This window comes from Salmo salar, chromosome ssa04 (assembly GCF_905237065.1).
Source record: "Salmo salar chromosome ssa04, Ssal_v3.1, whole genome shotgun sequence".
NCBI lineage: Eukaryota > Metazoa > Chordata > Actinopteri > Salmoniformes > Salmonidae > Salmo > Salmo salar.
Genome location: NC_059445.1, coordinates 30979957 through 30994250, shown reverse-complemented (window position 1 = coordinate 30994250; position 14294 = coordinate 30979957). Strand labels below are relative to the sequence as shown.

Genomic DNA, 14294 nt, shown 5'->3' with positions numbered 1-14294 from the left:
AAAGCTGTCATCAAGGCAAAGGGTGGCTACGTAGAAGAATCTCAAATATAAAATATATTTAGAATTGTTTAACACTTCTTTGGTGTTATTTCATAGGTTTCTTCATTATTATTCTACAATGTAGAAAACAGTAAAAATCAAGAAAAACCCTTGAATGAGTAGGTGTGTCGAAACTTTTGACTGGAATCAACTCCATTCAAATATATAAATATTGAACATATGTGATCTATCTGTACCCACAGCCTCCGGAAAAGTAAATTACTTAGTACCAAACCCCCTTCAAAACATAAACTAAAAAAACACTTAAGTACCCTTGAAATTATAAATTACAAAAATAATATCAAATAAAACCTTGCTGGCCTGAATGGTCACAAACAACTTTATAAATAATATCTTTAATTATTGCTGCATTCGCATTTAAAGCTTAAGACATTTCTTCAAGGCTTGGCCGACTCTGTTTTTAAGCTACAGCGGTAATGCCGTATAAAAGCAAATAACTATTAGAAAAGAGTGGGAGTCTGTCTGTCTATTTGAACTGTTATGTCCAGAGAGAGACATCTCCGATAAGGCATTAGACAAGAATCGCATCCATGTAAATGCCATTTAACTAGGTCTTCTTTAGTCCATGTAACTTATTTATTTTTTCTTTAGTCTATGTAACTTATTTTTTTGTTTTTAGTCAATGTAACTTATTTTTTTTTCTTTAATTCATGTAATTTATTTATATGTCTTTAGACCATGTCACTTATTTATTCTTATTCCACGGCCATGTTCTAATATTCATACTAGTTGTAGACCCCTTCGAATGCATGCCCAATACACTGGTTTATTCTAAGTGGTATGCTAGCCTATAGTGTGAACAACGGGAATGTAGCTCTTCCTCTGTGGTGCCTCCCTGTGATTTTACGCCTACTTCCTCTTCTTGAAGATCTTGAAGGTGTGTTTCTTGCGCCCGTTGCCCGAGTCGATCTCTTCGCCCGTGAAACAGCTGTCCTCTTCCAGGGGACTCTTCTTGGCCTGCATGTGGGGGACACGGCTGTCCCCCTTCCCCGACCGCACATCAGGGTCAAAGGAGGCGGGGCATAGGGAGTGTGTGGAGTAAGCAGGGGCGAGGGCGGGACTTCCTCCGCCGCGGAGCTCCCCGAGACTGGAGCTCTTCTCCAGGCCGTATGACATAATCATGGGGCTGTCAATGGGAGCCCTGCTCTCATTGGAGCTGTGGCCCTGCTGGGGGAGGGGCTTTGGTGGGAGGGGCTTAGATATGTAGGTGCGCTGTGATTCGCTCTGGGACAGGAAGAGGGAGGAGTCTGAGTCAGACCGGTTCAGATCCCTGAGGGATGGAGAGAAGAGAAAGAGAGAGAGGGAGCGACAGAGCGAGAGTAGGTGAGAGAGAGAGGGATAGGGAGAAAGAGAGAGGTTAGGCTGACAAGATACATAAAATAATTGTCAGCAAAAACAAGCTTATAAAAAAGCAACTATCAAAAGCTTTCTACAGCAAATTGAAATCAGATGTTTACACTAGAATCTAGATCTACAGATAAATGCAGTTAGCCGGGGGGGCACGTACAGGATTAAGGGATGGAGAGGGGTGAGGGAGGGGGTAGGTAAAGAGAAGGGGTGAGGGATAGGGTAGGTAAAGAGAAAGGGGTGAGGGATAGGGGAGGTAAAGAGAAAGGGGTGAGGGATAGTGTAGGTAAAGAGAAAGGGGTGAGGGATATGGTAGGTAAAGAGAAAGGGGTGAAAGATAGGGTAGGTAAAGAGAAAGGGGTGTGGGAAAGGGGAGGTAAAGAGAGAGGGGTGTGGGAAAGGGGAGGTAAAGAGAAAGGGGTGAGGGATAGGGGAGGTAAAGAGAAAGGGGTAAGGGAGAGGGGAGGTAAAGGGAGAGGGGTGAGGGAGGGGGTAGGTAAAGGGAGAGGGGTGAGGGAAGGGGTAGGTAAAGGGCATGGGGTGAGGGATAGGGGATAGGGGAGGTAAAAGGGAGAGGGGTGAGGGATAGGGGAGGTAAAGGGAAAGGGTGAGGGAAAGGGGAGGTAAAGAGAAAGGGGTGAGAGATAGGGGAGCTAAAGGGAGAGGGGTGAGGGAGGGGGTAAGTAAAGGGAGAGTGGTGAGGGAAGGGGTAGGTAAAGGGCAAGGGGTGAGGGATTGGGGAGGTAAAAGGGAGAGGGGTGAGGGATAGGGCAGGTAAAGGGAAAGGGTGAGGGATAGGGGAGGTAAAGAGAAAGGGGTGAGGGAAAGGGGAGGTAAAGAGAGAGGGGTGTGGGAAAGGGGAGGTAAAGAGAAAGGGGTGAGGGAAAGGGGAGGTAAAGAGAAAGGGGTGAGGGATAGGGGAGGTAAAGAGAAAGGGGTAAGGGAGAGGGGAGGTAAAGGGAGAGGGGTGAGGGAGGGGGTAGGTAAAGGGAGAGGGGTGAGGGAAGGGGTAGGTAAAGGGCATGGGGTGAGGGATAGGGGATAGGGGAGGTAAAAGGGAGAGGGGTGAGGGATAGCGGAGGTAAAGGGAAAGGGTGAGGGAAAGGGGAGGTAAAGAGAAAGGGGTGAGAGATAGGGGAGGTAAAGGGAGAGGGGTGAGGGAGGGGTTAAGTAAAGGGAGAGTGGTGAGGGAAGGGGTAGGTAAAGGGCAAGGGGTGAGGGATTGGGGAGGTAAAAGGGAGAGGGGTGAGGGATAGGGCAGGTAAAGGGAAAGGGTGAGGGATAGGGGAGGTAAATAGAGTGGGGTGAGGGATAGGGGAGGTAAAAGGGAGAGGGGTGAGGGAGGGGGTAAGTAAAGGGAGGGTGGTGAGGGAAGCGGTAGGTAAAGGGCAAGGGGTGAGAGATAGGGGAGGTAAAAGGGAGAGGGGTAGGGGAGGTAAAGGGAAAGGGTGAGGGAAAGGGGAGGTAAAGGGAAAGGGGTGAGGGAGGGGGGAGGTAAAGGGAGAGGGGTGAGGGATAGGGGAGGTAAAGGGAGAGGGGAGGTAAAGGGAGAGGGGTGAGGGATAAGGGAGGTAAAGGGAGAGGGGTGAGGGATAAGGGAGGTAATGGGAGAGGGGTGAGGGAAGGGGTAGGTAAAGGGAGAGGGGTGAGGGATAGGGGAGGTAAAGAGAGGGAGCCAAGGTAAGAAATGGAGAGGGGAGAATAAAGAGAAGGGAAGAAGATGGATGGAGGGCTAGAAGATGAACAAATGAAGTGTGAGACTATACTAGTCCCATGTGGCTCAGTTGGTAGGGCATGGGGGACCAGTATGGAAAATAAGTATGAAAATGTATGCACTCACTACTGGATGTCGGTCTTGGATAGGAGTGTCTGCTAAATGACTAACATGTAAAAATATAATGAGCAACTACAGATTAAACATCTCATAAGAGAGACATATATGAGAAACATGCATGGGTCAAGCTGGGCCAGCTCATCCAAGTTCCAAGTCATGCTGAGCGTGTGTGTGTGTGTGTGTACCCAAAGCTGCATGAGTCTAAGCGTTGGGATCTGGCTGTGAGTGTGTGTGTGTGTACCCAAAGCTGCATGAGTCTAAGCGTTGGGATCTGGCTGTGAGTTTGTGTGTGTGTGTGTGTACCCAAAGCTGCAGGAGTCTAAGCATTGGGATCTGGCTGTGAGTGTGTGTGTGTGTGTGTGTGTGTGTGTGTGTGTGTACCCAAAGCTGCAGGAGTCTAAGCGTTGGGATCTGGCTGTGAGTGTGTGTGTACCCAAAGCTGCAGGAGTCTAAGCGTTGGGATCTGGCTGTGAGTGTGTGTGTGTGTACCCAAAGCTGCAGGAGTCTAAGCGTTGGGATCTGGCTGTGAGTGTGTGTGTGTGTGTGTGTGTGTACCCAAAGCTGCATGAGTCTAAGCGTTGGGATCTGGCTGTGAATGTGTGTGTGTGTACATAAAGCTGCCAGAGCGTTATGGACTGGCTGTAGCGCCCCCTGTGGGTGGGAGATCAGACAAAGCCTCCAGAGACTGGAAATGGGAGGAGTGGAAAAACAAGTGCCTTCAGAGGACGGACGGATGGATGGACGGGGAGGGGGGGGGACAGCGAGTGGGGAGGGATGGGAGAGGGAGGAAGAGAGAGAAGGCATTGGAAGGAACTCCAGCTGGCCAATGGAGTGGCTGCGAAACTGGTGAGCGTGGGGCTGGGGTGGGCAGGAAGATTATAGACCACATCCCTTGCCCTGAAGACCTCCGGGTGAGCCCAGCCCCTCTACCAACCTCTGAAAGCCCAGGGCCAGTGAGGGGTCTCCCGGGCGCTGTCGCAGGGGCATCAGGTTGGGAGCTAAAGGAAGAAAGGAACACAAAAACGTTATACACTGTATACTGCAGACACACATGGACACTGATCACAATGACACACAAATACAGTATAATCCTCCACAGAGAGGAATGTGATATTAGGGTATATCTGTACTGATAAAGCCTGGGAGTGTTTAGGCATAATGAAGCTGAGATTGGAGGTGGGAGTATGCAGAGCCAGACTCAACTGCACTGCTGGAAAAATACTAAAGTCCTTAGCACACAGAGTCCCATGTATGTTTGCAGTAAAGTTTGCAGTATTATTATTTTTTTAAATATAATATTTTATTTGTTGTATTTTTTTCACTCCAAATACAGCCATATACATAAGAACAAAAACATACAGACGCACACAAACGACTACATCTCATCTGTCCAGACACGCATGCTCACACCCCCATCCCTAGTGCCCCCATTATTGTTTGCCACTTGGCCTTAAATTGTACCAATTAGTTCTCCTCGGTCACCCATGCTATTTCAATAATAAATTATAAAAATTTTCCAATGTGTTAATGATGGCGGATTGTTTGATTTCCATGCTTTAGTATACGTTTTTTCAAGATGAGCAATGAAAAGAGAATCGTCCAGCCCATTGGGTATCTCACTGCACCCTCAAATGCCATGTCTTGAAATATGCAGACAGACGGAATAAAACTACATTTACATTGTAATACTTCTGACAGCCAGCTTTCTAGCTCCGCCCATCGTTTTTGGACTTCATAGCGTTCCAAGAAAGTATGGATTACTGAGTCAATCTTAGTTTTACACTTAAGACATGACTCTGTCATTCTGCTGTAGAATTCATGAATTTTGTCTCTTGAATAAAACATTTTATACATTTGTTTATACTGGATTAAGCGTACCTTTTCGTTACTGGTAATTTTGTTAGTTATGCTCCAACTTTCCCTCCATCTTGTGCCAACAGTTCCTTTTAAGTATTTTTATTCTAGAATTTTTTTTTAGGGGTAGGTCAGCTTTAATATTGCAGATCAGATTGTAGTTCACATCAATGTCATTGTCTGCATAATTTCCAATTTCCCATATATTATTTTGTAAATACAGTATATATAAAATATATATATATATATATATATATATATATATATATATATATATATATACACACACATATATTATTTTTAATCAAAAAAATAAAAAAAATTGATTTTCCTTATTATTTTCCCCTAACCCTACCACCCCTCTCCTGTTTGGACTAAACTAATGGACAACAACACTTAGGCTTCTACTTCCAGCTTATACATACTACACTGCTCAAAAAAATAAAGGGAACACTAAAATAACACATCCTAGATCTGAATGAATGAAATAATCTTATTAAATACTTTTTTCTTTACATAGTTGAATGTGCTGACACAAAAATAATCAATGGAAATCCAATTTATCAACCTATGGAGGTCTGGATTTGGAGTCACACTCAAAATTAAAGTGGAAAACCACACTACAGGCTGATCCAACTTTGATGTAATGTCCTTAAAACAAGTCAAAATGAGGCTCAGTAGTGTGTGTGGCCTCCACGTGCCTGTATGACCTCCCTACAACGCCTGGGCATGTTCCTGATGAGGTGGCGGATGGTCTCCTGAGGGATCTCCTCCCAGACCTGGACTAAAGCATCTGCCAACTCCTGGACAGTCTGTGGTGCAACGTGGCTTTGGTGGATGGAGCGAGACATGATGTCCAAGATGTGCTCAATTGGATTCAGGTCTGGGGAACGGGCGGGCCAGTCCATAGCATCAATGCCTTCCTCTTGCAGGAACTGCTGACACACTCCAGCCACATGAGGTCTAGCATTGTCTTGCATTAGGAGGAACCCAGGGCCAACCGCACCAGCATATGGTCTCACAAGGGGTCTGAGGATCTCATCTCGGGACCTAATGGCAGTCAGGCTACCTCTGGCGAGCACATGGAGGGCTGTGCGGCCCCCCAAAGAAATGCCACCCCACACCATGACTGACCCACCGCCAAACCAGTCATGCTGGAGGATGTTGCAGGCAGCAGAACGTTCTCCATGGCGTCTCCAGACTCTGTCACGTCTGTCACATGTGCTCAGTGTGAACCTGCTTTCATATGTGAAGAGCACAGGGCGCCAGTGGCAAATTTGCCAATCTTGGTGTTCTCTAGCAAATGCCAAACGTCCTGCACTGTGTTGGGCTGTAAGCACAACCCCCACCTGTGGACGTCGGGCCCTCATACCACCCTCATGGAGTCTGTTTCTGACCATTTGAGCAGACACATGCACATTTGTGGCCTGCTGGAGGTCATTTTGCAGGGCTCTGGCAGTGCTCCTCCTGCTCCTCCTTGCACAAAGGCGGAGGTAGCGGTCCTGCTGCTGGGTTGTTGCCCTCCTACGACCTCCTCCACGTCTCCTGATGTACTGGCCTGTCTCCAGTGCAGCTCATGCTCTGGACACTACGCTGACAGACACAGCAAACCTTCTTGCCACAGCTCGCATTGATGTGCCATCCTGGATGAGCTGCACTACCTGAGCCACTTGTGTGGGTTGTAGACTCCGTCTCATGCTACCACTAGAGTGAAAGCACCGCCAGCATTCAAAAGTGACCAAAACATCAGCCAGGAAGCATAGGAACTGAGAAGTGGTCTGTGGTCACCACCTCCACAACCACTCCTTTATTGGGGGTGTCTTGCTAATTGCCTATAATTTCCACCTGTTGTCTATTCCATTTGCACAACAGCATGTGAAATTTATTGTCAATCAGTGTTGCTTCCTAAGTGGACAGTTTGATTTCACAGAAGTGTGATTGACGGAGTTACATTGTGTTGTTTAAGTGTTCCCTTTATTTTTTGGAGCAGTGTATATATATTTTACGGACACAATGTATTTTACAATAGTCATCTTCTGTTTGTTTTTAATCCCATCCTTCAGCTACCCTCAACCCCCCTTCCATCAATCTCAGAAGACCATCTTGTTGGATTTCTATTTGCCATATATTTTTAACTGTGCTGTTTCATAAATGTTCTGAACCTATATACATTTTATGGACACAGTATATTTTACATTAGTTATCTTGTTGTTTTTAGTCACACCATTCAGTTCCTTTTAAGTGTTGGTTCCAATAGTTTCTATTCTTTAAAAAAATGTTCTTAATATAATGCAGCAATGAAAGTTATTTTGAAAGAATTTTAAAATGGGCAGTCTGTTGTAGAATGAGAGTTTCGGCACAGATACTGTATACACACTGTGTACAAAACATTCGGAACACCTGCTCTTTCCATGACACTGACTGACCAGGTGAATCCAGGTGAAAGCTATGATCCCTTTTTGATGTCACTTGTTAAATCCCCTTCAAATCGGTGTAGATGAAGGGGAGGAGACAGGTTGAAATATGTTTTTTTAAACCTTGAGACAATTGAGACGTGGAATGCTTGTGTGCCATTCAGAGGGTGAATGGGCAAGACAATATTTAAGTGCCTTTGAATGGGGCATGGTAGTAAGTGCCAGTCGCACCGGTTTGAGTATGTCAAAAACTGCAACGCTGCAGCATTTTTCAGGCTCAACAATTTCCTGTGTGCGTTGGAATGGTCCACCACCCAAAGGGCATCCAGCGAACTTGACACAACTGTGGGAAGCATTGGAGTCAACATGGACCAGCATCCCTGTGGAACGCTTTCGACACCTTGTAGAGTTCAAGCGCCGACGAACTGAGACTGTTCTGATGGCAAACTCAATATTAGTAAGGTGTTCCTACTGTTTTGTACACTCAGTGTATATAGGAAGTGACAGACATGCTAGAAATCATATTTTATCAGGCTTTTTTATGTTCTAGAAAATAAAGTGTTCTGACTGAAAACCAATGTGCAAATATCCTGGTGTACCAGCCAGAAGATGTGGAGGGACAGAAAAACTGTAGACCTGCAAGTGGAGGTTAGTCAGCAACAGAGGGAGGACAGGAGAGGAGGATAAATAATAAGCACCCCTTTCTGAATGAAGAGTGAAAAAGGAGTAAGAGTCTTCCAGTTGGACAGAATGTCTGATTTGTAGAGAGATAGGGGGAGAGAGAAGGAGAGAGTGGGCATGTGATGAGTGGATATAAAGTGGCAAATTCTTGTCTCTTCTCCACAAGATAAGATCAACCCCCCCCATCTCCCTGCCTGGCTCAACCCCACTGCTCCTGAGAGACAGTGGACCATTCCACAGGTAGTGGAGCAGAAGGGGTAGTCTGTCTATGTGGGAGAATCCACAGAGGAAAGAGAAAAGGGGGGTTGGAAGGGTACATTAGTATTGCTTGGTTAGGATTGGCAAAGAGAGTAAAGGAGGGTGGGCCCAACCAGAATACTTCCATGGGGATTGGCTGTCGGAGATGCCGCTCATTGGCCAGAGGTCACTCACTCGCCGGTCCATCTGCCAGGCCGCGTCTGAGGATAGCCAATCACGGGACAGATGATGAATGTGAGGAAACCAACCAATCAGGACAGAATATGAGGAGATCATCCAATAAGGAGACAGAGTTGTGAGAAGATAGGATACCATTGACCTGGCACAGCAAATCACCAGTACAAATCACTTGTTCAGGAAGAGGTGTTTGATACAATCAACCCTGTGCACATACAGGACAGGACAGGACAGGAGAGTGGTTAAATTGCACTTTGACAGTTTAGCATTTTGCAGTTAAGGTTAGGATTGAGTGAAGGGAAACTGATCCTCAATCTGTACCACAGGGACACTTCATCCCGGAGCCACTAATACTCTATCTAACACAGAGTGATGCGTTGGTGGGCGGAGAAGTGCAAAGTGATGACACGTACAGCGCAGCGTCCCTGGGGACAGGATATCCTCGTCCATGTCGTCTAAATCGTCTGATAGGATTAGGTGATGCGGGGTGGGCGGGTGCAGGCCCAGGAAGGCGGGGTCTAGGTTGAGGGCAGCGGCCAGGGCGGGCAGACCGGGGTTATTGACCAATGGTAAGCCTGTAAGAGACTCCAACTGCTGCCAGCGGTGAAGCTTCTCCCTCAGGGCAGCCGTCACCTCACCTAGAGCCTGCCTAGAGAGGGGGGGTGACAGACAAGAGGAGAGAGAAAAGACAGAGTAAGGGGGAGAGAGAAAAATGGAATGAGCCTCAAGGACTTGTGAGGTGTGTAACCCAACAAGGTAAAGTCACTTGATCTGTTGGCTGAGCAATTTAAAGTCATTTGGCTGAACAATGTCAAGTCAGTTAGCTGAACAATGTCAAGTCTTTTGGCTGAGCAATTTAAAGTCTGTTGGCTGAGCAATTTAAAGTCTGTTGGCTGAGCAATTTAAAGTCAGTTGGCTGAGCAATTTAAAGTCAGTTGGCTGAACAATGTATAGTCATCTTGCTGAAAAACGTAAAGTCAGTTGGCAGAACACAGTCAAGTCAGCTGAAAAAGGTGAAGTCAGTTTGTAAAGTCAGTTGGATGAACAATGTAACGTTGCTTGGCTGAACAATGTAAAGTCGGTTGGCTGTGAAAGATGAAGTCAGTTTGAAAAGTCGGTTGGCTGAACAAGGTAAAGTCGGTTGGCTGAACAAGGTAAAGTCGGTTGGCTGAACAATGTAAAGTCAGTTGGTTGTGAAAGGTGAAGTCAGTTTGTAAAGTCAGTTGGCTGAACAATGTCAAGTCAGTTGGCTGAACAATGTCAAGTCAGTTGGCTGAACAAAGTCAAGTCAGTTGGCTGAACAAAGTCAAGTCAGTTGGCTGAACAATGTCAAGTCGGTTGGCTGAACAATGTCAAGTCGGTTGGCTGAACAATGTCAAGTCGGTTGGCTGAACAATGTAAAGTCGGTTGGCTGAACAATTTAGTCAGTTGGCTGAACAATTTAGTCAGTTGGGTGAACAATTTAAAGTCAGTTGGCTGAACAAAGTAAGGTAATCTTGCTGAAAAACTTGGTGTCAGTTGGCAGAACAAAGTAAAGTCAGTTGGCTGAGAAAGGTGAAGTCAGTTTGTAAAGTCAGTTGGCTGAACGATGTAAAGTCATCTTGCTGAAAAACGTAACATCAGCTGGCAGAACACAGTCAAGTCAGTTGGCTGAAAAAGGCGAAGTCGATTTGTAAAGTCCGTTGGCTGAACCATGTAAAGTCATTTTCGCTGAACCATGTAAAGTAATTTGGCTGAACAATGTAATGTCAGTTGGCTGAACAATGTAAAGTCAGTTGGCTGAACAATGTAAAGTTGGTTGACTGAGAAAGGTGAAGTCAGTTTGTAGACAGTTGTCTGAAAAATGTAAAGTCGTTTGGCTGAAAAACGTGAAGTCAGTTTGTAAAGTCAGTTGGCTGAACAATGTAAAGTCGGCTGGCTGAACAATGTCAAGTCGGTTGGCTGAACAATGTCAAGTCGGTTGGCTGAACAATGTCAAGTCGGTTGGCTGAACAATGTCAAGTCGGTTGGCTGAACTTACTTTGCAGTCAGGATCTTGTGATCAACGTCGTCCAGGGAGGAGCTATGAGCCACATGGAACGTCCCAAACAGGGTGCTCCTCTTCTTCTTGATCTTGTCAGCCTATATCATCATCATCATCATCAGCACCATCATAATTCACAAAACCACCATCATCAACTTTCTCACCAGGTTCATGTGTGTGTGTGTGTGTGTGAGCGTGTGTGAGTGTGTGTTTCTGTGTATCTGTGTAACTAAATGACTATCGCCCCGTAGCACTCACTTCTGTCATCATGAAGTGCTTTGAGAGGCTAGTTAAGGATCATATCACCTCTACCTTACCTGACACCCTAGACCCACTTCAATTTGCTTACCGCCCAAATAGATCCACAGACGAAGCAATCGCCATCCCACTGCACACTGCCCTATCCCATCTGGACAGGAGGAATACCTATGTAAGAATGCTGTTAATTGACTATAGCTCAGCATTCAACACCATAGTACCCTCCAAGCTCATCATTATGCTCGGGGCCCTGGGTCTGAACCCCGCCCTGTGCAACTGTGTCCTGGACATCCTAACGGGCCGTCAACAAAACAAAGAAGCTGATCGTGGACTTCAGGAAACAGCAGAGGGAGCATGCCCCTATCCAGATTGACGGGACTGCAGTGGAGAAGGTGGAAAGCTTCAAGTTCCTCGGCGAACATATCACTGACGATCTGAAATGGTCCACCCATACAGACAGTGTGGTGAAGAGGCTGAAGAAATTTGGCTTGGCCCCAAAAAACCCTCACAAAATTTTACAGATGCACAATTGAGAGCATCCTGTCGGGCTGTATCACCGCCTGGTACAGCAACTGCACCACCCACAAACGCAGGGCTCTCCAGAGGGTGATGCAGTCTGCCCAATGCATCACCGTGGGCAAACTACCTGCCCAAACTACCTGCCCTCCAGGATACCTACAGCACCCAAAAAGATCATCTAGGACATCAACCCCCTGAGCCACGGCCTGTTCACCCCGCTATCATCCAGAAGGTGAGGTCAGTACAGGTGCATCAAAACTGGGATCGAGAGACTGAAAAACAGCTTCTACCTCAAGGCCATCAGACTGCTAAATAGCCATCACTAGCCGGCTTCCACACAGTTATGCAACCCTGCACCTTAGAGGCTTCTGCCCTATATACATAGACTTGAATGCACTGGCCACTTTAATAATGTAACACTAAATAAAATCAAACTTTGTCACGTGCCGAATACAACAAGTGTAGATTTTACTTTGAAATGCTTACTTACAAGCCCTTAACTAACAGTGCAGTTCAAGAAGAAGAAAGTATTTACAAAGTATACTAAAATAAAAAATGTGAATAAAAGTAACACAATAAGAATAACAATAAAGAGGCTATATACAGGAGTCAGTGTGCGGGGGTACAGGCTAGTTGATGTAATCTGTCCATGTAGGTGGGGGCGAAGTGTCCACGCATAGGTAACAAACAAACATCGAGTGTACAAAAGGTTAACGTATTTTATTTTTTTTACATTTTATGAATTGTTCAGCAGTCTTATGGCTTGGGAGTAGAAGCTGTTGAGGAGCCTTTTGGTCCTATACTTGGTGCTCCGCTTGCCATGTGGTAGCAGAGAAAACAGTCTATAATTTGGGTGACTGGAGTCTCTGACAATTTTATGGGCTTTCCTCTGACACCGCCTATTATATAGGTCCTGGATGGCAGGAAGCTTGGCCCCAGTGATGCACTGGGCCGTTCGTACTACCCTCTGTAGCTCCTTACGGTCAGATGCCGAGCAGTTGCCATACCTGGCGGTGATGCAACCGGTCAGGATGCTCTTGATTGTGCAGCTATAGAACCTTTTGAGGATCTGGGGACCCATGCCAAATCTTTTCAGTCTCCTGAGCGGGAATAGGTTTTGTCATGCCCTCTTCACGACTGTCTTGGTGTGGTTGGACCACCATTAACATCAACTACAGCCCTGTTGATGTTAATGGGAGCCTGTTCGGCCCGCCTTTTCCTGTAGGCCACGATCAGCTCCTTTGTCTTGCTCTCATTGAGAGAGAGGTTGTTGTCCTGGCACCTCACTGCCAGTTCTCTGACCTCCTCCCTATAGGCCGTCTCATCGTAGTCGGTGATCAGTGATCGGTGAGCAGTCGTGGGTGAACAGGGAATACAGGAGGGGACTAAGTACATACCCCTGAGGGGCCCCAGTGTTAAGGATCAGCGTGGCAGACGTGTTGTTGCCTACTCTTACCACCTGGGGATGGCCCGTCAGGAAGTCCAGGATCCAGTTACAGAGGGAGGTGTTTAGTCCCAGAGTCCTTAGCTTAGTGATGAGATTTGTGGGCATTATGGTGTTGAACGCTGAGCTGTAGTCAATTAACAACATTCTCACATAGGTGTTTCTTTTGTCCAGGTGAGAAAAGGGAGTGTGGAGTGCGATTGAGATTGCGTCATCTGTAGATCTGTTGGGGCGGTATTTGAATTGGAATGGGTCTAGGGTGTCCGGGAGGATGCTGTTGATGTGAGCCATGACCAGCCTTTCAAAGCACTTCATGGCTACCAACGTGAGTGCCACAGGCAGTAATCATTTAGGCAGGTAACCTTCGCTTCCTTGGTCACAGGGACTATGGTGGTCTGCTTGAAACATGTAGGTATGACAGACTCGGTCAGGGAGAGGTTGAAAATGTCAGTAAAGACACTTGATAGTTGGTCCGCACATGCTTTGAGTACACGTCCTGGTAATCCGTCTGGCCCAGCGGCTTTGTGAATGTTGACCTGTTTAAAGGTCTTGTTCACATCGGCTACCGAGAGCATTACAACATAGTCATCCAGAACAGCTGGTGCTCTCATGCTTCAGTGTTGCTTACCTCGAAGCGACCATAAAATGCATTTAGCTCGTCTGGTACGCTCGCGTCACTGGGCAGCTCGCGTCTGGGTTTCCCTTTGTAGTCTGTAATAGTTTTCAAGCCCTGCCACATCCGACGGGCGTCAGAGCCGGTGTAGTAGGATTCAATCTTAATCCTGTATTGACGCTTTGTTTGTTTGAAGGTTCATCTGAGGGCATAGCAGGATTTCTTCTAAGCATCCGGATTAGTGTCCCGCTCCTTGAAAGTGAAAGCTCTAGCCTTTAGCTCGATGCGGATGTTGCCTGTAATCCATGGCTTCTGGTTGGGATATGTACGTACAGTCACTGTGGGGACGACGTCAACGATGCGCTTATTGATGAAGCCGATGACTGATGTGGTGTATTCCTCAATGCCATTGGATGAATCCCGGAACATACAGTGAGGGAGAAAAGTATTTGATCCCCTGCTGATTTTGTACGTTTACCCACTGACAAAGAAATGATTAGTCTATAATTTTAATGGTAGGTTTATTTGAACATTGAGAGACAGAATAACAACAAAAACATCCAGAAAAGCGCATGTCAAAAATGTTATAAATTGATTTGCATTTTAATGAGGGAAATCATCTGACCACTTCCGTATTAAGCGAGTCACTGGTACTTCATGCTTTAGTTTTTGCTTGTAAGCAGGAATCAGGAGGATAGAATTATGGTCAGATTTGCCAAATGGAGGGCGGGGGAGAGCTTTGTATGCATCTCTTTGTGTGGAGTAAAGGTGGTCTAGGATTTTTTTCTTCCCTGGTTGCACATGTGACATGC

At 46.3% G+C, this 14294-nt stretch overlaps 1 protein-coding gene across 5 annotated transcripts in view; it reads right to left on the bottom strand.

Annotated features, from left to right (window-relative positions):
• Positions 1–752: 752 nt before the first annotated feature.
• The window catches only part of LOC106602826 (stromal interaction molecule 1), a 105773-nt gene continuing 92231 nt past the window's right edge, over positions 753–14294 (bottom strand). For 4 of the 5 annotated variants that reach the window (XM_014195730.2, XM_045716808.1, XM_014195728.2 and 1 more), the window contains 5 exons: positions 10646–10746; positions 9039–9274; positions 8562–8648; positions 4176–4239; positions 753–1330 (listed from right to left, as the gene is read on the bottom strand). In XM_014195730.2, the coding sequence (XP_014051205.2) occupies positions 910–1330; positions 4176–4239; positions 8562–8648; positions 9039–9274; positions 10646–10746 (909 nt within the window). In that variant the 3' untranslated portion in view covers positions 753–909. The remainder of the gene's footprint in view (positions 1331–4175; positions 4240–8561; positions 8649–9038; positions 9275–10645; positions 10747–14294) is intronic. The other variant, XM_045716807.1, reaches the window with a different exon arrangement.